This window comes from Rhinoraja longicauda, chromosome 3 (genome assembly GCF_053455715.1).
Source record: "Rhinoraja longicauda isolate Sanriku21f chromosome 3, sRhiLon1.1, whole genome shotgun sequence".
NCBI lineage: Eukaryota > Metazoa > Chordata > Chondrichthyes > Rajiformes > Arhynchobatidae > Rhinoraja > Rhinoraja longicauda.
The window spans coordinates 13724992-13752412 of NC_135955.1; the positions used below are offsets into that span (position 1 = coordinate 13724992).

A 27421-nucleotide genomic window follows, 5' to 3' on the forward strand; every position below is an offset into this window, starting at 1 on the left:
TTGTTATTGTAAATACAATAACTAAATGCTTTTGAAATGTGTTATGCGATATATATTTACATAAAAAGCACAATGTTAATATAAAACATCAGTTAAAGGTTATCTTGGCTGTGCAAAGCCACATTGTAAAGCTGGACAAAGGTCAAAGAGACACAAGGGACTGCAGAGCCAAACAACAAACCGCTGAGATCAGTAGAGCAGATTCAAATATATCTGTTCCCCAATGCTATCTAGTTTCAAATATTTCAACCTATTTTTGTAGATTATTGACAAACATGTATATATATATTCATTATAATAAAGTAATTATTTACTTGAAGTCCGTGTGTGCATGGATGTGGATGTTGTGGCAGCAGTGAACCTTGCTTCTAAGTCATGGTCTACCTTCAAAATACTGGAGAGATACAAGTGCCGCCGCCTGCAACATCCTCCATGTCTGCCACAGGATATCTGTCCATAGGACGAGCCGTCAGAAGGCAGACACAATAACAACAGCTAAAAGACATTTGAACAGATGCATGGGTAGGAAAGGTTCAGATGGGACACGGGGTCAGCAAATGGGTCAGGCCTTGGGATGTAGGGGTTGGAGTTGGAGGGGCGTTGCCCCGGCAACAGGTGGGCGGCCGCGATGACAGCGATGGGATGGGAGGGGCGGGGCATGTGGGGGGAGGAGGGGCCACGGGGTGGGGGCCGCGATGACAGCGATGGGAGGGAAGGGGCGGGGCATGTGGGAGGGGAGGAAGGGCCACGGGGTGAGGCCGCGCCGTGGAGCGGGGTCGGGGGTCAGGGTTGGAGCGATGACGCGATGGGACGGACCCGGGGCAATTGTACGGCGAGGCGGGGCCAAGTTCATGACGCGGTGGGGGTGGGGGAGTGAGGGCGGTGCCCTGGCGATGACGCGGGGGGGGCGGGGCGGGGGCGGTGCAGAGGGCGGGGTCGGGCAATGAAGCGGGTGGAGGGCGGTGACGCGAGGGGCGGTGGAGAGGGCGATGACGCTGGGCGGGCCGGGCCCAGCCTATAGCCGAAGCCCAAGCGGAAGCGGGCGAGGCAGAGCCAGCGGTGTAGCCACAGCGGGAGCCGATGGAGCTGGAAAACATCGTGGCCAATACGGTGCTGCTCAAGGCCAGAGAAGGTAGCCGACGCCTCGTGCCCGCCGCCGCTGCTGCCTGCCGGGTGTGCGGGTCGCGGGGACTGCGGCCGCCGGCAAGTCGAGGCCCGCGCCGGCTGAACTAAAACGGATTCCGAGTCTCCCCTCCCCCGCTGCACTCGGGTCCATGGCCTGGCCGCACCGAGGTCAACCCCCCCCCCCGCCCTCTCTCCCCCCCCCCACCCCCCGCCCTCTCTCCCCCCCCCCCCCGCCCTCTCTCCCTCCCCCCCGCCCTCTCTCCCCCCCCCGCCCTCTCTCTCCCCCCCCCCCGCCCTACTCCCTCCCCCCCCCCCCCCCCGCCCTCTCTCCCCCCCCCCCCGCCCTCTCCCCCCCCCCCCCGCCCTCTCCCCCCCCCCCGCCCTCTCCCCCCCCCCCCGCCCTCTCCCCCCCCCCCCCGCCCTCTCCCCGCCCCCCCCGCCCTCTCCCCCCCCCCCCAGCCCTCTCCCCCCCCCCCAGCCCTCTCCCCCCCCCCCAGCCCTCTCCCCCCCCCAGCCCTCTCCCCCCCCCCCAGCCCTCTCCCCCCCCCAGCCCTCTCTCCCCCCCCCCCCAGCCCTCTCTCCTCCCCCCCCCCCAGCCCTCTCAGCCCTCTCCCCCCCCCCCCCCAGCCCTCTCCTCTCCCCCCCCAGCCCACCAGTATCCTTGCCCCACCCCGGCTCCCTCTTCCTCTCCCCAGCTCCCTCCATCTCTTTTGCCCTCCAAAGCTCCCATCTCTTTTTTTTGTCATTTCCTCCCCCCCACTTCACTCCCCTCTCCAACTATGCCTGGTTTATAATACTTTAAACCTGCGTCCTGCATCCTCCATATTCCCTTCCCTTTCCCACCCTACTTATCCTGATGTGGCTGGGACTCTCGTCCTGTGCTACAGTTTGTGAAATGCTGTGGATTTTACTTGCAGTGTGATCTATTTGCTTATCTTAGTGATTATATTTGTGTACATAGGATCAGCCATAGGGCAAATGCACTGTAATTTCAACATTCAGTGATGATAATAAATATGGCAGTCAGCGACTCTGGCGAGAGGACAGTCTAGTATTTGTGTGTACAGTGGAGGCTCAAAGCGACAAGAGGCAGGCGTAAAGACAGTATTTGCAAATGTGGAGGAGTCAATTTTTTAAAAATCCCATTAAAAAATATATATATTTCAGGAGAGGGTTCTCTGCCCTGAAGTTGTGACAGGGGTTGGCACAAGGAATAGCTGGTGTGTTGAACTTTTGTTGTTGATTGCTTCTGGGGTGCGGATGTTGTGGCCTGTTCTTCGGATGGCGACCGGTTGCTGCTTTGTGTTGCTACGTCGTAATGGTATTTCCACTTTGCTGTTTGCTTTTCCAGCATTTAGACCCAATGACAAAGAGGAAACGGTTACGCTTTTGCAAGTTCTATACAGTACACATATTGGTGCGCACCAATGAAGGGTGTACTGAGAATTTGAGCGCCAAGATGTTTTTGACACCTTCACTGAAGCATGTGAAAGTCATAGCCACACTGTACAGAAACATGAATAACAAGACACTGCAGATGCTGAATAACAAAGAAAGACACAAATTTGGAGATAAAGAAAATATCTGATTTTAGGTAACTAACCCACAAACACCCTCCTGTCCTTCCTCTTCCAGGAGCCCCCCCCCCCCATCCCCACTCTTTCTCACCCCCTTGAACTCTTGCTGACTTTGCACTGCTCTTCCCCACTTGCGCTCTTCCCCACCACTTGCACTGTTTCCAATAACCTCACAATTTTACTATCACCAAGCTTAATTTGCAACTCTATCCTCTTTGGGCTTACACCTGTCCAATCGCCCCCTGACCTTTGACCAACAATCTGCCTATCAAACCCCCTCTCCTGCGTTTGTATATTACAGGCCATGCTCTGTCCTTCCCCTTTTCTCTTCCAGCTTTCTCTCTTTCCCCCTCCCCACTGTAATCAGTCTGGAGGGCCCCATCCATGTTCTCCAGAGATGCTGCCTGACCCACTGAGTTACTCCAGCATTTTGTGCTTGCACGGAAACAGACCATTGAAGATCAGTACATTTTAATCAAGGTTTGGGAGTGTAGAGTTGTTTTTCAGTCTGGAGGTCTGTGACCAGTGGTTTACCTCGGGGATCGGTGTTTTATCCCCTGTGGTTGTGGATATGGGGGAAATAGATCGCGTAAACGCAGACTCTTGTCTAGACGAGGGGAATCAAGAACGAGAGGGTGTAGGATTAAAGTGAGGGGTGAAAGATTTAGTAGGAACCTGAGGGGTAACCTTTTTACACAAAGGGTGGTGGGTGTGTGGAACGAACTGCTGGAGGAGGCAGTTGCAATGTTGAAGAAACATTTGGACGGGTACATGGATGGGACCGGTTTGGAGAGATATGGACCAAATGCAGGCAGGTGGGACTCGTGCAGATGGGGCATGTTGGTCGATGTGGGCAAGTTGGACCAAGGGGCCTGTTCCTTACTGACTCTAGCTTGTCATATATATTAATGATTTGGATGAGAATGTGGTGTGATTAGTGAGTTTGCCGATGACACGAAGGTGGTGGTGCAGTGGACAGAATAATGTCCGTCCTTGATGGTGTCTCGGCCCAGAGAACACAACCTCCGAATAAAAGGAAGTACCTTTAGAATGGACCTGAGGGGGAATTTCTTTAGCCAGGGGTGGGGAATCTGGAATTCATTGCCACAGACAGCTGTGGAGGCCAAGTCACTGGGTATTTTTAAAGCGGAGATTGTTAGGTTCTTGATTAGTATGGGTGTCAAAGCTTACAGGTAGAAAGTGGGAGAATGGGGTTGAGAGGGAACAATAGATCAGCCATAATCGAATGGCGGAGCAGACTGATGATCTAATACTGTTCTTTTGTCTCATGAACTTACAGCAGTGCAGGGGGGTGCATAGGTTCTAATGGGATCTTGATCAACTGGGAAAGTGAGCCAAGGAAGGGCTGACAGAATCTAACTGGCACAAATGTGGAGCAATGCTTTTTGGGCAGTTAGGCCAGGCCGAATATCACAGTGAATTTGGGAAGCCCGGGGAGTGTTGTAGAGCAGAGAGACCTGATGGTGCAAGTACATAGATTCCTGCAAGTGTGTGAAGAAGGCGTTTGGCTCGCTTGCCTTCATTGGCCGAGGCATTGAGTGCAGGAGTTGCGACATCGTGTTACAATTGTACACCGTGTTGGTGTGGCCGCACTTGGAGTGTTGTGCTGGTGACAGCGTGGTAGGACGGTTGTGATGAAGCTTGAGAGGGTGCAGAGAAGGGTTAATGGTGTTTTTATTGTTACTTGTGCGAAGTGCAAACGCAGTGTGACATTCTTTTCTCACAGACAGTCCTGTAGAGTATTGTCATACCTAAGCACATCCCCGATTATCAAATTGTACAGAAACAGTCTACTGATCCCGCGTGCAAGAGACGCCATGTTTTGGTGCCATTTTCGGAGTCCAGTCCACGCTCCAGGCGACCCCCAGGCTGCTGTGGGCCTCCATCCGTCGTCTTCCCATGGACATTCGGGATGACAAACTGACAAGAAATGGGTGACGTTTCGGGTCGAGACCCTTCTTCAGACTAGAATTAGGACCCGAAACTTCACCCATACCTTCTCTCCAGAGATGCTGCCTGCCCCGCTGAGTTACTCCAGCTTTTTGTGTCATCCTTCCTATACTGGTTATCTAATGAGATGTCCATTGTCAGGGTCATGGGTGGCTCGAGATGGGCTGACCTGTTGCTCACTCCCACTGCCAGGTCGGTAGTATTTCCAGTGGCTCTAACTGAACCATTGCTCGGAGTTCTAGCACAACTGAGTGCGCCAGACAAATAGAAATATTTCTGTCCTGGGCCTTCTCCATTGTCAGAGTGACGCCAAACGTAAATTGGAGGAACAGCACCTCGTATTTCACTTGGCCAGCTGACAACCCAGTAGTATTGGTATTTCTAACTTCAAGGAAACCCTTGCATCCCCTCTCTCTCCGTCCCTCCCCCAACCTAGTCATCGTACTAGTTTCACTGTCGCCCTCCACATTTCCTTGATCATCCTTGCCGGCTTTGATGTGTCCTTTTGCATATCATTCATTCATTTGTTCTATGTACCTTTTCATATCTCTAGTTTCCCTCTCCCGTCTTTGTCTGAAGAAGGGTTTCATCCCAAAACACTGCCTATTCCTTTTTACCAGAGATGCTGCCTGGCCCGCTGAGTTTCTCCAGCTTTTTGTGTCTATCTTTGGTGTAAACCAGCATCTGCAGTTCCTTCCGACACAATCAGAAAGCATGAATAATTTTAATCATGTGCATCAGGAGACACGCCGACTACATTTTCTAGTTGTTTGTTTGCTGCCTGTGCGGTTGCACTTCCTTTGTGCTTTCTTGCTGATGCTGTTTGCTGTCAAATACATTGAAGACGCATTAGGTTAATGGAAAGGTTAATTTTTATAAACTTTAAAGAAAATTGAAGATGCAAGCAATTAATTCAAACAAAATGTAACTTGTATTGTTTGAGATAAAAAAGAAAATGCTAGAAGCATTCAGTGAGTTTTTCTGCTGGTTAGCAGGCCCTTCGGCCCAATGTGCCACTGCTAACCCAGTTGCTTCCTGAGCTAGTCTCACGTTACTGCACTTGACCTATATGCGATTAAACCTTTTCTGAGCATGCACCAGTTCCAATGTCTCTTAACCATTGTTATTTACCCACTTTGCCACTTTGGCAGCTCATTCCACATTCTAGTGAATTAAAAGCTAGTTCACTTTAAACTCTCCCAGTGTTCTTCCCCCCCCCCTCACCCCCCTATTTACAATGAATCTGAAGAAGGATCCCGACCCGAAACGTCACCTATCCATGTTCTCCGGAGATGCTGCCTCACCCACTGGGTTACTCCAGTACTTTGTCTCTTTTTTTTTTGTTGCTTAATCACTGTTTGTATAATGGTCAGACCTCCAGGGTTCAGTCAAGTGAACCTTTGTCGCATTCTCTCTGTGGCAACTTTATTTCTTTTTTGGGATAAAGAGTTCAAAACTGCATGCACTGGTCCAAATGTGGTCACACCAAGGTCTTGTATAATTATCACAAGGCAATCTTGTTTCTGTGGGCAAATCTCTTAATAAGTCCAACATATATTTGCAAAGTGGAGAATGGCAGCCAATTTACTGCCAGAGAGGCTCAGTTGTGCAACTGATAGAGCTGCTGCCTCTCAGCGGCAGGGGCCCTGGTTTGATCCTGACCTCTGGTCTGTGCGGAGTTTGCGTGTTCTTCCGATGATCGTGTGGGTTTCCTCTTGGTGCTCTGGTTTCCGCCCCATCCCGAAGACGTGCGCGTCTGTTGGTTAATTGCTCTCTGTAAATTGTCCCTCGTGTGCGGGAAATGGATGCGAAAGTGGGACAACATAGAATCCGTGTGAATGGTGATTGATGGTACGGTAGCGCAGCGGTAGAGTTGCTGCTTTACAGCGAATGCAGCGCCGGAGACTCAGGTTCGATCCTGACTACGGGTGCTGCACTGTAAGGAGTTTGTACGTTCTCCCCGTGATCTGCGTGGGTTTTCTCCGAGATCTTCGGTTTCCTCCCACACTCCAAAGACGTACAGGTATGTAGGTTAATTGGCTGGGTAAATGTAAAAATTGTCCCTAGTGGGTGTAGGATAGTGTTAATGTACGGGGATCGCTGGGCGGCACGGACTTGGTGGGCCGAAAAGGCCTGTTTCCGGCTGTATACATATGATATGATGATATGGTACTTGTGGACTCGATGGACTGAAGGTCTGTTTTCATGCTGTATCTTCCAATCAGCAAAAGATATAAATGAACCAGTTGACGTTTCTGTTGGTTGCCGTGGGATGAGCATGGCCAGGCTGGTGTGGGTCCTTTGAAGCTGTAAATTACTCGGCTGCTTGGGAGGTTGGTATCCATGATGGACCGGGAAATGTCCGCCACTTTCTGCAGCTATGATGCAACCAGTCAGTGTGCTCTCCACTGTGCACCTGGAGAGTCATTTGGGAGAGTATTCGGTGAAATGCCAACTTCCTTGAGACCTGATGAGCTTTCGTTGTGATTGCATCAGTGTGCTGAGCCCAGGCTACATCATCCGTACACTAGCCATATCCCACACACCAGGGCCAATTTACAGAAGCCAATTAACCTACAATCCTTTAGAATGTGGGAGGAATCCGTAGACAACCCACGTGGTCACAGGGAGAACGTACAAACTGTGCAGACAGCACCCGTAGTCAGGGCCAACCCGGGTTTCTAGCGCTGTAATGCAGCAACTCTACTGCTGCACCACTGTGCCACCTCTTTTGAATAATGATCCATTCTCGTTATGTAATTTAAAGCACTATTGTTGGCTTGTGGTTTTTATATAAACATATGACCAAAAGGCAAAGGAGCAGAATTAGGCCATTCAGCCCATCAAATCTACTCCATTCAATCACGGCTGATCTAGTTTTTCCCCATTCTCCTGCCTTCTCTCCGTAGCCTTTGATGCTCTTACCAATCGAGTTATCAATTTCCGCTTCAAAAATACTCAATGAGTTGGCTTCCATAGCCGTCTGTGCCAATTAATTCCACAGATTCCTCCTCATCTCCATTTCGAATGAACACCCTTTTATTCTGAAGCTGTGCCCCCTGTTTCGAGCCTCCCATTACTGGAACCATCCTTTGCATATCCACTCTATTAGAGGCCTTTAATTATTTGGCTTCAATGAGATCTTTCCTCATTCTTCTAAATTCCACTGAGTACAGGCCCAGGAACAGATTTAAAAAAGGCGTTCATTCATATTTTAACTCTTACGTGGAATTCAAAAATATTCCGACCAATAAATATGTTCATTGTAACAATGCAGTAACAGGGTTTATGGTCATTATCAGTGTTTGTGGAACTGGCTGCAGTATTTCTTTTTGACCGGTAGCTATTGCATTTCAAAAGTACTTCCTGAGTTTGCAGCAAAAGCCACAGCAATGCCAAATATTCTTCGGAATATGCCTTGCATCGAATGAAGTACTTTTGAAATTTTCGTCGCAATTGTAATCTTTTTTTGTTTGATTTCTTATCCTTTTCTCTAACTCTCTTCACCCTCCCACATTGGATGTTCTTGGAGATTCTCTTCCTGTCGGCTTTGGAAATATGATACCTCAAGGGTGGTCTGCTCTTGATTACATAGCAATAAAAGTTTACAGACAAGGACTGACTCCAACTTGGCAAGCTCCCCAGCTCCTTTCTAAAGCTTCAAATTACTTATTGGGCGTTCGACTTATTACCAAACCCTCTACCCACTCTTTGATAACTGGAATCCGATTTCTAGTGTTGTAAGTTCCAACGGCGTTCACAGTAGCAGTAAAAAAGAAAAAAATCTACTGGCCATTAGTCTGTTTGTCAGTTTACAATGTGTATAAAAGAACTGCAGATGCTGGTTTACACTGACAATAGACTCAAAATGCTGGAGTAACTCAGTGGGACAGGCAGCATCTCTGGAGGAAAGGGAATAGGTGACGTTTTGGGTCGAGACCCTTCTTCAGACAGTGTGAAGGAGGACTCTTCAGACTGAAGAAAGGTCTCGACCCGAAACATCACCTATTCCTTTTCACCAGAGATGCTGCCTGACCTGCTGATTTCGGTCAATCGGTTTTCTATCTTCATTTAATCGGTAATGTTTTCATTGTGCTGTCTTGACACACTCACTCTCCCCATAAATGCTTGGAAATCTCAACCGGTCAGGCAGCATCTGTGGAAAAAGAAATGTTTTATGGAGTCGTACAGTGCAGAAACAGGCTGTTCGGCCCAATTTGTCCATTCTGACCAAGATACTCTTTTACAGCAGTTCCATGCTGTATCTCTAAACTAAACTCTGGGGGGGGGGGACACAGTAGGTGGGGAGAATAATGAAAATCAAAATGTCCTCCTCGTGTGACTGTGGGTTTCCTCCAGGTGCTCTGGTTTCCTCCCACATCCCAATGTCATGCAGATTTGGCAGTTGATTGCCCCTGAGGTGCAGAAAGTGGATGCGAAACATAGAACTAGTTTAGTTTAGAGATGCAGCGTGGAAACGGGCCCTTCGGCCCACTGAGTCTGTACTGACCAGCGATCCCCACACGCTAACACTACCCAACGCACACTAGTAATAAATTAAACTGGCCGTGTCACACTGGAGGCAATGTTCCTCCAATTGCTGCCCCCGAGATCTGACAATCGAGTCCAGCGATCAAACATTTTATTAACAAATTATGTGGCTTTTCATTGACAGTGCCAAATCTCTGTAGAGTTGACCCCACCTTGTACTGCAACCTCTCTGAGGACTTGCTGGCTCTTCAGCTTTGACCTCTTGCCCGATCGCTGTTAGCATGGCCTTGTGCTGCTTGCTGCCAGGCTGCAGGGATTGTTTCCATCAGCATTGACCCTGTTCTGTGTGATTATGCTGACACACAGCATTTTGACACAGTATTTTTTTTATTTTTAAAGTAACCGACTTCTTTGTCGGGCGGGTGAACCTTTGTCAGAGATGGACACAAAATGCTGGAGTAACTCAGCGGGAGAGGCAACATCTCAGGAGAGAAGGAATGGGTGATGTTTCGGGTTCCTTCTTCAGACTCCACCATTTAACCCAGCGACTGCAGTTCCGTCCTACACATACTAAACTTTTGTCCGGGCATATTCAAATCGTCTGGCTGTATGGAATTTCAATTTTGATTCACGTCGTTAGTCTTGGCCACTTAAAATGTTGGAGTAACTGAGCAGGTCAGACAGCATCTGTGGAGAAAAGGAATGTGACGTCTTGGAACTGAAACATCACCTACTCCTTTTCGGCAGAGAAGTTGCCTTACCCACTGAGTTACTCCAGCATTGTGAGTCTACCTTTGGTGTAAACCAGCATCTGTAGTTCCTTCCTACACACTTAAAATGCTAGCCTAATACTAAACCCTAATAGTTCCAGTGCGTGGAGAGTGTCTGGAACGGGCTGCCAGGGATGGTAGTGGAGGCAGGTATAATTGTGGCATTGAAGAGGCTTTTAGATAGGCACATGTATATGGAGAGATACGGCTCATCTGCAGGCAGACGTGATTAGATCGACTTGGTCTTGTGTTCAGCATAAACATTGTGGGCTGAAGGGGCTGTTCATGTACTGTACTGTTCTATGTTCAGAGGAGAATTCTGCCACCCTAACACTCGTATGCCATCTCGCACTATTTAAAGTGGTTGCCAATGCTAGTTGGATGTGTTCTTGACGATTTCAATGGTTTCTTTATTATCACTTGTACCAAGTTACATTGAAATTATTTATTTTTTTGCATGTAGATTAGTGAGATTATTGCCATGCATGCTTAAGTACAATACCCGGTTAGCATAATGCATAGAAACGGCCCACTCGGTCTAATGCAATGGGTGCCAGATTTTGGCGGCATTTCACAGTCCCAGCTTCAGCTGGCCATCAAGGCTTGTCACAGCCGGCATCTCCATCCGTTCATCCTGGGAACTGTCGTCACTCTCCTTGCCTGGCCCATTGTCAACCTTCGTTGTCATTGCATAGAAAGGAACTGCAGATGCTGGTTTATATCAAACGTGGAATCAAAGTGCTGGAGTAAGTCAGCGGGTCAGGCAGCTTCTCTGGAGAAAAAAGATGGGTGACGTTTCGGGTCGGAACCCTTCTTCGGACCTGAAGGCAAATGCAAGGGTCATTGTATTTGGCTTTCAGCCAGCACTCGATCTTAAAATGCCGATGATCTTGCGTTGTCCCCTATGGGACCTTGCAGTGCATAATGTGACTGCAACCAACCTGCTGGGAAGCACTCTGGGGACCTGTGCTATCTTTTGTTCAGGACACGTCTTGGGTGACGTTGATTTGTGGGATTAATAGTGGTCAGAGGTTGGAGCGAGTCCACTCTATCTGTGCTTGCAGTGACCGTAGATTGACCCCAGAGTACACCATGGCGATGGACAGATAATTCTATCTATAGTCAGTGTTCTGCTCACCATATGTAATCTACGGGTACCCGTAAAAGGGACCACATCACCCCGATTCTGGCCTCTCTCCACTGGCTCCCTGTACGGTACAGAATCAACTTCAAGCTCCTCCTATTCACGTATAAAGCCCTAAATGGACATTTCCCCCCCCTACATCAAAAATCTTCTAACCCCCCTCTCTAACTCCAGGTCCCTCAGGTCGGCCGACTTGGGGCTACTCACTATCCCGCGGTCTAGGCTTAAGCTCAGGGGTGACCGCGCTTTTGCGGTTGCAGCTCCTAGACTGTGGAACAGCATCCCTCTCCCCATCAGAACTGCCCCCTCCATCGACTCCTTTAAGTCCAGGCTCAAAACCTATTTCTACTCCCTAGCGTTTGAGGCTCATTGAGGAGGCGCTGTGAACTGTTTGCGTGCTACTGTATGTTTCATTTTTTCCCTTAGTACCTAATCAGATGTACAGCACTTTGGTCAACGTGGGTTGTTTTTAAATGTGCTATACAAATAAAATTGACTTGACTTGACTACTCTGATGCCTCCTCCCCTCCCCTGTGCATTGGTGTTTTTAAAGCTTCAGACTATTAATGGGCCTGTGCTCTTTTTCTCCCTGCTTGTCTTAAGCAGTCGTATTTCAGACTGGGCTACCGGTATTGCTCTGGGTCTCGGGAGGTGGCACTTGAGGGTCGAAGTTGGGGCAGTGGTGTCCCCAAGAGGATTGAAGCTCATTAGACTTTGACGTACTTCCATACTTGCAGTTGTGACATCTGTGGCTTGCATGACTGAAAACCGAAATGAACTCTGGAATAATGTCTTGTGTATTGGGTCCAATGGTTTGAAGCACCATTGGTCATGAAGCCTTTCCACTTGGAAATCAAGGTAAAGGATTTACGAGGATGTTACCAGATCTGGAGGGTTTGAGTTACAAGGAGAGGCTGGGTAATAACAAGGCACTGCAGAAAAGTAACCAACTTCTTTGTCGGGTTTATACCAAAGATAGACACGAAGTGCTAGAGTAACTCAGCAGGTCAGGCAACATCTCCGGAGAAAATGGATCGGTGACGTTTTGGTTCTGGACCCTTCTTCAGACTGAGGGTAGGGAGGGGAGAACGGGAAAAGGTCAAGACAAATCAGGGCCGGCAACAGATATCCTCAGGCAGCGTGGTTTTCTGAGAGGCTAATTTTTGGCCAGGGACTGTGTAGGAAGGGGCTTGTCCCGAAACATCACCCATTCCTTCTATCCAGAGATGCTGCCTGTCCTGCTGAGTTACTCCAGCATTTTGTGTCTTTCTCTTGGCTCGGGACGATGTGATCCCAAGAGGGATACCTGGATGGGCTGGGTCTATTTTCCTTGGAGCATAGGACGCTGTGAGGTGACCTTATCAAGGTGGATAAAATCATGAGAGGAATAGATAAGGTGAATAGCTACAATCTTTTACTCTGGGTAGGGCAATCTAAAACTAAAGGGTACAGGTTTAAGGTGAGAGGGGAAAGATTTAAATTGAATCTGAGGGGCAAGTTTTTCCACACAGAGGGCTGTCCGTACATGGAACAAACTGCAAGAGGAAACGGTAGAGGCGGGTACAATTACCACATTTATAGACAATAGGTGCAGGAGGAGGCCATTCGGCCCTTCGAGCCAGCACCACCATTCAATGTGATCATGGGTGATTATTCTCAATCAGTGCCCCGCTCCTGCCTTCTCCCCATACCCCCTGACTCCGCTATCCTTAAGAGCTCTTATCTAGCTCTCTCTTAAATGCATTCAGAGACTTGGCCTCCACTGCCTTCTGAGGCAGTGAATTCCACAGATTTACAACTCTCTGACTGAAAAAGTTTTTCCTCATCTCCGTTCTAAATGGCCTACCTCTTATTCTTAAACTGTGGCCCCTGGTTCTGGACTCCCCCAACATTGGGAACATGTTTCCTGCCTCTAACATGTCCAACCCCTTAATAATCTTATATGTTTCAATAAGATCCCCTCTCATCCGTCTAAATTCCAGTGTATACAACCCTAGCCGCTCGAGTCTTTCAACATACGATATGTCTGTCTTTCACATTTAAAAGATATGTGGATGGTTATGTGGTTAGGAAAGGTTTGCCGGGGTACGGGCCAGGCAAATGGGACTGGCTCGGTTAGGGAACTTGGTCAACATGGATGAGATGGGTCAAAGGGCCTATTTCCATGCTGCACAGCTCGAAGGTGCCAGATTAGTGTTCCATGTAGCATCTCTTGACTCTGCATTTTTAGCCAATGTGGCAGCTTCAACTCGTGGACCAAATTGTTTAAATAAATGAAATTAATCACTGGGTTTTGTATGAAGAGAAATGCAAAGGTGAAATCATGTTTAAAAAGTTGTGGAACTGTGGACAAATGGCTCCATCCAAGACCACAAGAAATTGCAGACACAGCCCAGACCATCACACAAACCAACCTCCATTCAGTTTCAGTTCCACTTTGCTTGTCCTTGATATTGCTGAACCACTCTTCCATTGACTCCATTTACACTTCACGTTGCCTCGGCAAGGCCACCAGCATAATCAAGGATAAGTCTCACCCCCGGTCACTCCCTCTTCTCCCCTACATCTCTTGCCTGATGGGAGAGATGTGTGAAAACGCACACCTCCAGATTGAGGGCCAGTTTCTTCCCAGCTGTTATATGGCAAATGAACCATCCTACCGACAACTAGAGAGCAGTCCTGAGCTACTAACTACCTCATTTGAGACCCTCGGATTATCTTTAATCGGATTTTACTGGACTTTATTTTACACTAAACTTATTCCCTTTCAGCACACTGGACGACTCGATAGGAATCATGTATTATAACATATAACATATAACAACTACAGCATGGAAACAGGCCTGTCCGGCCCTACCAGTCCACGCCGACCATTCTCCCTGACCTAGTCTCATCTACCTGCACTCAGACCATAACCCTCCAATCCCCTCCTATCCATATACCTATCCAATTTACTCTTAAATAATAAAATCGAGCCAGCCTCCACCACTTCCACCGGAAGCCCATTCCATACAGCCACAACCCTCTGAGTAAAGAAGTTCCCCCTCATGTTACCCCTAAACCTTTGTCCCTCAATTCTGAAGCTATGTCCCCTTGTTGGAATCTTCCCCACTCTCAAAGGGAAAAGCCTACCCACGTCAACTCTGTCCGTCCCTCTCAAAATTTTAAAAACCTCTATCAAGTCCCCCCTCAACCTTCTACGCTCCAAAGAATAAAGACCCAACCTGTTCAACCTCTCTCTGTAGCCTAAGTGCTGAAACCCAGGCAACATTCTAGTAAATCTCCTCTGTACCCTCTCCATTTTGTCGACATCCTTCCTATAATTTGGCGACCAGAACTGCACACCATACTCCAGATTCGGCCTCACCAATGCCCTGTACAATTTCAACATTACATCCCAACTTCTATACTCGATGCTCTGATTTATAAAGGCAAGCATACCAAACGCCTTCTTCACCACCCTATCCACATGAGATTCCACCTTCAGGGAACAATGCACAGTTATTCCCAGATCCCTCTGTTCCACTGCATTCCTCAATTCCCTACCATTTACCCTGTACGTCCTATTTTGATTTGTCCTACCAAAATGCAGCACCTCACACTTATCAGCATTAAACTCCATCTGCCATCTTTCAGCCCACCCTTCCAAAAGGCCCAAGTCTCTCTGTAGACTTTGAAAATCTACCTCACTATCAACTACTCCACCTATCTTAGTATCATCTGCATATTTACTAATCCAATTTGCCACACCATCATCCAGATCATTAATGTAAATGACAAACAACAGTGGACCCAACACAGATCCTTGGGGCACTCCACTAGACACTGGCCTCCAACCTGACATACAATTGTCAACCGTTACCCTCTGGTATCTCCCATTCAGCCATTGTTGAATCCATCTTGCAACCTCACTATTAATACCCAACGATTTAACCTTCTTAATCAACCTTCCATGTGGAACCTTGTCAAATGCCTTACTGAAGTCCATATAGACAACATCCACAGCCTTGCCCTTATCAATTTCCCTGGTAACCTCTTCAAAAAATTCAAGAAGATTAGTCAAACATGACCTTCCAGGCACAAATCCATGTTGACTGTTTCTAATCAGGCCTTGATTATCCAAATAATTATATATATTGTCCCTAAGTATCTTTTCCATTAATTTTCCCACCACAGACGTCAAACTAATAGGTCTATAATTGCTAGGTTTACTTTTAGAACCTTTTTTAAACAAAGGCACAACATGCGCAATGCGCCAATCTTCCAGCACCATCCCTGTTTCTAATGACGTTTGAAATATTTCCGTCATAGCCCCTACTATTTCTGCACTAACTTCCCTCAATGTCCTAGGGAATATCCTATCAGGACCTGGAGACTTATCCACTTTTATATTCTTCAAAAGTGTCCGTACCTCCTCTTCTTTAATCCTCCTCATTTCCATCACTACTCTACTTGTTTCGCTTACCTCACATAATTCAATATCCTTCTCCTCGGTAAATACCGAAGAAAAGAAATTGTTTAATATCTCCCCCATTTCTTCCGGCTCAACACATAGCTGTCCACTCTGACTCTCTAATGGACCAATTTTATCCCTCACTATCCTTTTGCTATTGACATATCTGTAGAACCCCTTGGGGTTTACTTTTACATTACTTGCCAAAGCAGCCTCATATCTTTTTTTCGCTTTTCTAATTTCCTTTTTAAGATTCCTTTTACATTCTTTATATTCCTCAAGAACCTCATTTACTCCCTGCCGCTTATATTTATTGTATATCTCCCTCTTTTTCCGAACCAAGTGTCCAATTTCCCTGGAAAACCACGGCTCTTTCAAATTATTATTCTTTCCTTTCCACCGAACAGGGACATAAAGACTCTGTACTCTCAAAATTTCACCTTTAAATATCCTCCATTTCTCTATTATATCCTTTTCATAAAACAACAATTTCCATTTCACTCCTTTTAAATCCTTTCTCATCTCCTCAAAATTAGCCTTTCTCCAATCCAAAATCTCAACCCTTGGTCCAGATTTGACCTTCTCCATAATGATATTGAAACTAATGGCATTATGATCACTAGACCCAAAGTGCTCCTCAACACATACCTCCGTCACCTGACCCATCTCATTTCCTAACAGGAGGTCCAACACTGCCCCTTCTCTGGTAGGCACCTCTATTGTCTTTCCACTGATTGGTTAGCGTGCAATAAAAGCTTTTCACTCTACCTCAGTACACGTGACAAACTAAACTAAACTAGCTTAACTCAATTACAATGGAATGTGTATACAGTTCTGGTTGACATTTTGTTAAGGATGTGGAGTGCACAAAGGAATTTGATCCACAACTGTGAAATTCTTTGTTGGGGAAGAGTGAACATTCTGTTTCTCCTCTCTTGAAAGACAAGGTTAAGGATGACCCTAATCAAAGTCTTTAAATTATTTTTTTTGTTTTGATTGGGTAAGGGTAGTGTTGTCACTTATGTGTGAGTGGAGTCCGTCATCTCAGGATGCAAATCAGCATTTGCTACACGGAAATTCTGAAATAGCAAGAATGTGGGACTAGGTTTCAAGATTTTCAATGAATCTTGCTAATTCTTTGAAAATGCATTCATTGATGCGTTTTCAATGAATTAAGGGAAAGGTGGCTCAAAATATAATAAGAAACTTAAGATCTTTTAGTATAGATTAGAGATGCAGCGTGGAAACAGAACCTTCGGCCTACCAAGTCCATGCCGAACAGAGATCACCCCATTCACTAGCACTATCCTATACACTAGGGACATTTTGCAGAAGCCAACTAACTTTCAAACCTGTTCGTCTTTGGAGTGGGAGGAAACTAGATCACTGGGAGAAAACCCACGCAGTCACGGGAGAACGTACAAATCCTGTACAGACATGTCCCGTAGTCAGGATCGAACCCGGGTCTCTGGCAGCGGGGGAGGGGGAAGTAGGGCTGGGGGGAGGTGAGGGGAGGTGAGGGGAGGTGGTTGGGGTGGGGGGGAGGGTGGGGGGAGGGGAGGGTGGGGGGAGGGGAGGGTGGGGGAGGGGGGATGGAGTGGGTGAGAGGTAGGGGGGATGGAGTGGGTGAGGTGGGGGGGGGGGGAGGGTGCTGGACCAATACAGGAGAGGCTTTGGGTCCATGGCTCGCTCTGGCTGCAGCGCTGGTGCCGCGGGACTGAGGTGAGTGCCACCCTCTCCCCTTCCCTGACACCCCTCTACGAGGAATGGGCCCAACGGGTCCACTTGGTCTTGTCCTTTATACAGATGACCAGCATAAAGATGAGCTTGGATTGATGCATTCAAGGGGAAACTAGCGACATACTCAAAGTTGAAAGGAATGAACAAAGTGCTGATAGGGTTCGAGGAAGAGGTGGGACTGGCTCACGTGGAGCTATAAACACCAGCATAAAGGAGAATCGCTGAAAGGAAGCCATTTGGCCCATTGAGTCGTTATTTGCTGTGTGCTAGAATGATCCCTCTCCACAGCCGTGCGCATATATTACGTGTTTAACCAATTTCCTTGTGAATTCCATGATTGAATCTCCATCCATTATTTATGTTGGCGGAACATTCCTGTTCCAAACCACTTACAGTATGTCACGTTTGTTCATTGCCTTCATTCCGTATCCTTGGGTTCTTGATCCTTTGGCTCAAAACCAAATAGCGAGAAACATTGTAGAAAGTATCGTAGCTAATTGCAATGTGGCTTGGAGTGGCAATTTCAATGTACAGGAGTGCAAGAGGTTGCAAAGATTTTTTTTTAGATTTAGAGATACAGCGCAGAAACAGGCCCTTCGGCCCACCGGGTCCGCGCCGCCAACGATCCCCGCACACTAACACTATCCTACACCCACTAGGGACAATTTTTACATTTGCCCAGCCAATTAACCTACATACCTGTACGTCTTTGGAGTGTGGGAGGAAACCGAAGATCTCGGAGAAAACCCATGCAGGTCACGGGGAGAACATACAAATTCCGTACAGACGGCGCCGTAGTCAGGATCGAACCCGAGTCTCCGGCGCTGCATTCGCTGTAAGGCAGCAACTCTACCGCTGCGCCATGTTCCATGCAACATGGAAACAGGCCCTTCAGCCCACAGACCATTGATCCTTGGACAGTTGTACAATAAACGTGACTATATTAATATGACAGAGTTTCTCTCTGTCAATTCTATCAGGAAGCTACGTAATCTTAAAAGACTTCTATCAGAACAGATGTCAAGTGCCTCTATACAAGAAAGAACAACGAAAGTTTCTTTCTTTCTAGTTATCTGCATAACTAGAATTCTTCATTTCTGTTGAAATTCTTGTAACAGCTGGGCTAAATGCCCCGATTCTGTACTCTACAACTTGCACAGAAGAATGTGCAATCAAGAATTCAGCATAGGTTGCGATTGTTCGTATTATATGTATTGTGCCTTTGGGGAAATTGCTTTCCTCCTTGTTGCGGTTACTAAAAGGTTTGGTGTCCTTTGTAAAACCTCTTCTGGTGTGATTATTGAATTGTGAACTGGAAACCATTAGGATTTCATTTCGTAGTCAGGGTTGGGTGTGCGTCTCTGTGCAGTGGAACAGAAGGTTTTTATTTTACTTTGGCACGTTTCCACTTCCTCATCTTGGAGAACAGTAGTTCCTCAAACTTTCAGTTTGTTTAGGTTTTGTGTAGGGCGGATTGGCGAGCTGCCACCCATTCTCCAGCACTGTTCAGGCTTATCCTGGAGACTTGTGAGCTGCACACTGCGTGGTCTAGGGTGGGACGGACAAGATTTTTCTTCCCCTCCAACATTGTTAACCAGTCCTGGTTCGTTGGAGGAAACTGACTTGCTTGAAAAATGTAATTTGTTTATCCAGATGAGTAATTCGGGTTAGCGTCCTTATACCACCTGCTGCCACTGCAAAAAATTGTCTTTGTAGGCCACTTCCTCTTTTTTCTGGTTTATTGAGAGATGTCATGGAAACTTGAGAAACTTGTGCCTTCACAATGTAAAGGAACAGGGAGGATCCACAGTTCTGCCCTCTCGTATATTTGTGTCTTTGGCAGTCAAGAGAGTAGAGTGTTTAATTGCCTTGCGTACCGGCAACCGAACAATGAAATTCTTGCTTCCTGCAGCTTTGCAGGCCCCTTACTGCAACAACACACAGACAAATGTACAGTAATCAGTAATAAAGAGTAATGTAAGCAAACCAGACCGTAATAGTGCAAGACCGAAGTTGGTAGTGCAACCAAAACAAAGTCCATAGTAGATCTAGTCCATTTGTGTTGTGCTCGGAATCCGAACTACGAGAGTTCCTTATATCTGCAAGGTTTCAAGGGATGTGGGCAAACATGGCCAAATGGCTCTAGCTTAGTCATAGAGTCATAGTGTGGAAACAGGCCCTTTGGCCCAACTTGCACAAACTGACCAACATGCCCCATCTACACTAGTCCTAATCCTGTCTGCGTTTGGCCAATATCCCTCTAAGCCTGTCCTATCCATGTACCTGTCTAAATGTATCAAAACCTCTCTGTGCTCATATATTCTATGCCCGGCTCATGAAGACAACTATCCCATATATCTACACCACCTTGCACAGCCACCATGAACTTGTTCTTCAATATTCTCCAGTGACTTGCCATTCATTGTGTACGTTGTACCCTTATTAGTCACACCAAAGTGAATCACCGCCGTGACTCTGCCCAATTGATCAACATTATACAGCCTACAACTATCCTCCTCAAAATCAACACCAATATTGACATTTGCAAACTTTCCAATCATACCTACTATATTCATATCCAAATCTTTAATTTATCTCACTACTCACTAGCAACCATTAACTTGCTAAGCTGAGAATTTAATTGAACTACCCACAAAGCATTTGAAGTACAGATACAAGGCACTTGGCCCAACCAGTCCATGACAGGGTAAACTCCAACATGAATCTCCTCCCACTTTAATACTTCTAATCGCACAAAAATAATAATCTTTGAATTCAAACTCTCAATTATTGAATGCATCATTTCTCTTTGCTTCAACCCTGTGATAGTTATGGCAACATTCTGAGCACACATCAGTTAACGTTCTTCCTGAATTCTGCAAGACTTGAGGGCCTGAGTAGCAGGGAGAGGTTGGGCAGGCGAGGACTTTATTCCTTGGATTGCAGGAGGCTGAGGGGTGATTTGAGAGAGGTGTATAAAATTATGACGGGGATAGATGGGGCGAATGCACGGAGTCTTTTGCCCTGGGCAAGGAAATCAAGAATCAGAGGTCGTAGGTTTAAACGGTGAGAGGGGAAAGATTTAATAGGAACCCGAGAGGTAACTTTTTCACTCAGAGTGGTGGAGATGTGTCAGGTTGTTGAGGCGGGTACTATAACAGCAGTTAAAAGACACTTGGACAGGTACATGGATAGGAAAGGGTTTAAGAGAAACTGGGCCAAACGTGGGCAAATGGGACTAGTTTAGATAAAATTGCACAGCATGCTGCCCTGATAAAATTACACCGTATCTTATAAAATTCATGATGAAATTACACAGCATCTCCCATATAACACTTGATTTGGGTAAAGGACCTCCGGCCAACACAAGATCATGAAAAGCTGCACACAATGGCTTTTATGCAAGACAAATGTGCGTGTGGTTTTTCTGGTTTGTACATTGGCACCTCTTTCACTGCAAGGGCCAGGCAACTACGGAGGTGTGAATGCCAGTTTGCCAGCCTCAATTATCTCCAACGACTGATGTCCGTGGCCAACAGGTTGAGTAAGATATCTGTACAACCTCAGGCTGTCCTGCGGGCTTTATGTTAAATTAAGTTCATTTGTTAATGAGAGAAACACGACCAATATGTGGCCACAAACAGAAACATAACTAAACAACCAGTTATGCAAGGTTCTTCAGAGGATAAATATCAGCCAGAGCAGGTTGAAAACCAACTGTGGGGGCAAATGAAGCTGCTGTGTAATGCCTCACGGGAAAGGTGTGTGGGCAAAAAAAAAATCCATGCTAAAGATCACTTTTATTTGTAACAACTGGCAAATTGAAGATGAAGGGTGTGTTTAATTGTGACACAGGCCAGAAGATTGACCCTGCACAACCTGGCCACATGTTTTTGTATCAGCAGCCAATTTGACAGCCACATGATTATGACCTATTAATCCTTTTAAATGATGTTGGCTGAGGAATAAATATTACACAGGACACCACAGAGAACTCCCCAGCTGCCCTTCTGCAAATTTCATTTCCATCTGTGTGGGCAAACACAACTTTGTTTCAGTGTCAAAGATGGACACAAAATGCTGGTGTAACTCAGTGGGGCAGGCAACATCTCTGGAGAAAAAGAATATGGTGACGTTTCAGGTTGGAACCTTTCTTCAGACTATTTCAGTGTTGTTCAACCCGGAAACGGACCCTTCCGCCCACCAACTCCCTACCACCATTTGTATCCGCCCACACTAATCCCATTTAGAGCAATAGAGTTAAACAGCACAGAAGCAAGACGTAGGCCAACTCGTTTACGCCGATCAAGTTGCCCAACCGAGCTGGTCCCATCTGCCTTTGGCTCGCCGTTATTCATGGACTTTCTTTTCTCTGGAACTCTTGCACGACAATGCTGGAAAACTATATTCTGCCCTTTGGTATTTTTCGCTTCACTCTCCCTGTTGTAGTGGTGTGTGGCTTGATTGTATTCATGTGTAGTATTATCTGATTTGACTGGAAAGCGCAGAAACAAGCTTTTCACTGTATCTCAGTAAACACGTCAACAATAAGCAAATACTATTCAAAAACAGAGACAAAATGCTGGAGTAACTCAGCCACTCAAGCAGCATCTCTGGAGAACTTGGATGGGTGACATTTTGGGTGGGGCCCTTCTACTGTAATAACTACTAACCAATTCCTGTCCTCTCCATATATCTATTTAACCGTATTTTAATTGCTGCAATTGTACTCATTTTACCAACATAGCTCTGAATGCCATGCAATTCAAGTGTATTCACAATCTTAGTTTAGTATAGAGATACAGACAGCATCGAAGCAAGTCCGTGCTGTCCAGCTACCGCCTATACACACACATTCTATCCTACGCACTCAGGACAACCTACAGACCTGCACATCTTTGGAGTGTGGGAGGAAACTGGAGCACGCAGAGAAAACCCACAGGTCACAGGAATACCACACAAACTCCGCACGGACAATACCCGAGGTCAGGATTGAACCCACATCTCTGGCGCTGAGGCAGTGGGAGATCCTGTGACTCTCTCAAATTTGATGAAGCTTTTTGAAGAGTAATAAAGATGATGGTGGGGCAGTAGGTATTTTCTACATAGGCGTCAGTAAACCATTTGCCAAGAGAACTGATTTTAGGCAAGTCCAGAAGATTAGGTCACTTGGGTTCTACTGAGCATCGGTAAAATGCATCCAAAATTAGCTTGGCCATGGAGCAGATGACACAAGAATTGTGGTGTTAGGAACAGCAAGAAAGGCTGTCAAGGGATACCGCAGGATGTATGGGCAGAGAAATGGCACATGGAGTTTAGTTTGGGCAAGTGTGAGGTGAAACATTTTGTTTAGTTTAGAGATACTGTGCGGAGTAGGCCCTTTGTCCCACTGAGTCCAGGCCGACCAGCGATCCACTCGCACTATCACAAGGACAATTTGCAATTTTTACGAAAGCCAATGGACCTATGTATCTGTATGTCTTTCGAGTATGGGAGGAAACTGATGCACCCAGGGAAAATTCACACGGTCACAGGGACAACATACAAACTCAGTACATTATCAGGGTCTAACCTGAGAATCTGGCGCTGTAAGGCAGCAACTCGACAGCTGTGCCACCTGAGAGATCAAATGCGCCTGTCTTATGTACTGTTCTATGTTCTATATAAATGCATAGAGTATTCTTGCTCAAGATTGTCAAGTGAAAAGAAACCTTATGAAATCGCCCAACACTCCAAAGAAAGGCATGATACCATATCGACTGCAAAGGTTCAAAGTTTCATCGTTAATTGTACCAAATTAGCCACTGGCCCAACGCAGTGATAGCATTGTAACAAACCTTTGCACAATAGATGGGAAGAGAAAGATGAGGGGTTAAATGTCTGAAGAAGGGTCTCGCCTGTGAATATCGAAACGTCACACCTGTCCCGCTGAGTTTCTTCAGCTTTTCGTATCTATCTTTGGTTAGACGAATCGTCAGGCAGGGATCTTGCTGCCCCCGAACTCCTAGTGACGACCACTGCAACTGTAGAGGTCGAGTGAAAAATAAAACAGACTGTATAACAAGACCCTCAAGGTCAGATGTTTCAGTCAGTGTCAGAAAATACGGCAGCACCAAATGGATTCAGGGAATAGGTTTTTCACATTACTTTATTCACAAAATGCTGGAGTAACTCAGCAGGTCAGGCAGCATCTCGGGAGAGAAGGAATGGGTGACGTTTCGGGTCGAGACCCTTCTGAAGACCCTTCTGTAGAAGGGTCTCGACCCGAAACGTCACCCATTCCTTCTCTCCCGAGATGCTGCCTGACCTGCTGAGTTACTCCAGCATTTTGTGAATAAATCGATTTGCAGTTATTTTCTTATACTATAGGTTTTTCACATGTTGGCTGCAAATGCAAATTCTGTACTAAATGGCAATGAGCATGTAAAGCAATATCTAGGACGGGCTTTTCTCATGATTTGCAGCCCTGTGCACGCTCCACACGCTGTGTGTTAATAACACAAACTGGCTCAGTCAGTAAATATTAACTTAATATTATTTCAAACCGAGGGCAATCTAACCAACAGAGCTGTAAGAATGAACAAGGGAGGGTTACTAAAGAACTATGACATTCCTGAGACATTATCATTCCTTGATATCCAGACATGTTTCTTCACCTTTCTCTGACCTTCATCTTTCTTGCGAGACAGAGCCTTCCCCCACATGCCTCCACAGATTAAAAGCAATCATGGGGGCATTAAGTTGAACTTATACAACCAGTGCAAAAGTGAAGGCAAGGGAGTCTGCACAATTAGCAAGCTTGATTTAGCCAGATAAGTCCAAATATTCATTAGCTATTAGACTTTAAGAGTTTAGAGATACAGTCAGTGAGGAAGCAGGCCCTATGGCCCATCGTCCATGCCGACCAACGATTACCCTATAACTATTAGTATAAGAAAATAACTGCAGATGCTGGTACAAATCGATTTATTCACAAAATGCTGGAGTAACTCAGCAGGTCAGGCAGCATCTCGGGAGAGAAGGAATGGGTGACGTTTCGGGTCGAGACCCTTCTTCTGAAGAAGGGTCTCGACCCGAAACGTCACCCATTCCTTCTCTCCCGAGATGCTGCCTGACCTGCTGAGTTACTCCAGCATTTTGTGAATAAATAAATTACCCTATAACTGTTTGTCATCCTTACAAAAATTTTACCTTGCTGTCAACGGTGCCATAAACCTGGAAAGTTGTTTTCGGGATTCGTTCTTCGCGTAAAAATTGCCGGGCAAGTTTGGAGAACATATTTCTGGGATAAAGTTGTCTTTTGGTCAATTGTTAATGTTAAATCTGAAATTGATAATATGTAGACAATTTGAGCATAGTATTCAAAGTGCGGTTTGATCAAGTTCATTGCAGCTTTCCCGCTTTTCAAAGCTGCAATCTACAGAGTTATCCTTGTAACCTTATTAACTTAATGATCAATTTCAGCTGTTGGTTTAATTGCTATATTCTATTAAAAAGAATACTGTAAAACGTTGTCCCGTTTAGGTCATGATTTGCAGGGAGCGGAGTAGGAAGCACATAACTGACGTTGGGCGTGTGAAACCTCTATAAATCCTTGCAGGAGGACTGAAACTGGAAGATTAGTGAAAGGGTAATTGCTTTTAGTGCAGATGTAATTCAGATATATATTAAAAAACTAGCATTTTAGTGGTGCCTCAGGATGTCCTAAAGTGTTTTGCAGCCAATGAAATGACGAGGCAGCGTGATCACTTCTGTAATGTTATAAGTCCACAGGGAGAGGCTTCCGAAAACCCATTAGAATTGGCCTCCCTTCCTGGACGGTAATGTACTTGAGCCTCTGAGCCAAGCAAGAGAAAACCAGGTGGAAAGTGATTCTGTTTGTTTGATGTAGATCGCACATTATTTCCCTGAGGGGATGCCACTTGCATGCCTTTCTTTCAGGATATGGGCATTGCTCGCGGGGTGAGCATCAATTGCCTACCCCCTACTCTGAGTGCCAGAGACCCGGGTCCAATCTTGATTATGGGTGCCGTCTGTATGGAGTTTATACATTCTCCGTGTGACTGCGTGGTTTTTTTCTTTGATTGCTCCGATTTCCTCCCACATTCCAAAGATGTGCAGTTTTGTGGGGCTAATTATCTTCTGTAACTAGTAAATAGAGTGTAGACAGAACTAGTGTTGTTGGTCAGTTTGGACTTGATGGGCCGAAGGGCCTCTTTCCACACTATCTCTAAAGTAAACATAGACTAAACTAGTACAACTGAACTACAATTGATTTGATAGTACACAAACAAACATTTTTGACTGTTTCTCTGTACACATGGCAATAATAAACCTAAACATTCAGGGGGGAGGTTTCCAATTTGTCCCACTTTCTGGACTTTCTTTCTAGCCTAGCATTTTTTGTCCATTCTTGATGCTTATTCATTTCTCCTGTGAAAGTTGTTATCAATCAGGTTCCAATTGAGTGTGAAGGAGGCGTGTTACGGGAAAGGTGTTTATCAGTAGATGTGCAAGAATCTGAGAGATTGCTATCGATCCTCTCTCTTCTCTGCCACCCACATCGCCGACCTTATCAGTTCGGCCATTTGCATGAAATGGTGCACCCAGGTGCACTTTGAAAGCAAAGGCACCCTCATATCCTGGGGCATCGATGGCTGGCATTCCGAGGATTGGTCATTCTCCACATCTGCCGTGACTTGCTGACTTCTCTTTAGGTTTAGATTTATTGCTGTTACGTGCCCAAGTACAGTGACAAGCTTTATTTTCCAAAGTGTCCAAACAGATCCGATATACCATACACAAATCAAGTTAAACTCAAGTACTATAGATAGAGCAAAGAGGAAGATTCTGAGTGTAGGATAGAGTTCTCAGAATTGTAGCGCATCAGTTCTGGAGACAAAGTCCAATGTCCACAATGGGGTGGAGTTCATAGAGTCATTCATCATAGAAAGTGGCCCTTCAGCCCAATTGTCCATGCCGACTAAGATACCCCATCTAAGCTGGTCCCATTTGCCCACATTTTGGCCATATCCCTCTAAACCTTTCCCTTGCTGTCCAAATGTCTTGTAAATGTTAGTTATACAAAAGTACAAATAAAATCTACAGTTGAATCAGACATCAGACATATGGAAGGTCTATCCAGTCAGATAATGGAAGGGAAGAAGTTGTTCCTGAGTCTGGTGTTGTGTGTTACCGAGCTCTCCTGGAAGTATCAGACCGTGTGACGCTCTGCTGATATGCTTCTTACTTTTTGCTCAGTTATTGGAGACCAAAGTCTCCTGTAATGCATCTTTCTAGCTTCAGGAGATGGGAGGGGATGGGGTGCAGTTGGGTGGTGAGGAGTGTGTGGAACGTAGTGTGAACCTCTTTGAACGGTGTAGAATTAGAATGGAAACTCTCCGACTGTTGCTGGTGCCTGAGATCAGCTGATAGAGCCACACTGGAGATCTCCACACTCCACTTCCTTCCTTAATAAAACTCCGCTCCTTCCAGCGTTTACCAATTGACTTGTGGGCCATTGAACTTTATGAAATTTCAGTCGACAGTAAACTTTTTATCGTCTTGTTTCACTGGTACAGTCTCTTGTAAAACCAAAACTAAGAAATAACACGGTCTGCAATATTCAAGGTGCTGCTTTAAGGGAGAACTGACTCCGCTATCCTTAAGAGCTCTATTTAGCTCTCTCTTGAATGCAGTGATGGTCTGGGCTGTGTCCACAATTCCCTGCAACTTCTTGCAGCCTTGGATGGAGCTGTTCCCAAACGATGCTGTGATGTTTCTGGAGAAGAGGCTTAGCATGATTGTGCCTAATGTATAGTAGGATTGTAAGTGAACTGTATGCAGCAAATTAATTTCACTACACCTGGAAACACATGACAATAAAGTACCATTGAACCATGGAAAATATAAATTTTAATTCAAGCAGTGCTGGACCAGTTAATTTTGTCCTCCTTCCAGATTTTTGGGTTTCCAATTGCTCCTAAGACTGTGCATGAAATATTTCAAATTAAAAACAAATGTTTGGTAATTTAAAAGCATTGTGAATCTTTTTTTAAATTTAAACATACATTAATTGGGTACAGATGTTGTTGCCGAGGGCAGGTTTGACTGCCCCACCCTAATTGATCATCTTTCCACTTCAGAGGGC

General features: G+C 46.0%; 1 protein-coding gene across 3 annotated transcripts in view; it reads left to right on the forward strand.

Moving 5' to 3' along the window:
* Positions 1–984: 984 nt before the first annotated feature.
* The window catches only part of LOC144612400 (G protein-coupled receptor kinase 6-like), a 151413-nt gene continuing 124976 nt past the window's right edge, over positions 985–27421 (forward strand). For all 3 annotated transcript variants that reach the window (XM_078432014.1, XM_078432021.1, XM_078432004.1), the window contains exon 1: positions 985–1132. In XM_078432014.1, coding sequence (XP_078288140.1) covers positions 1081–1132 — 52 coding nt within the window. In that variant the 5' untranslated portion in view covers positions 985–1080. The remainder of the gene's footprint in view (positions 1133–27421) is intronic.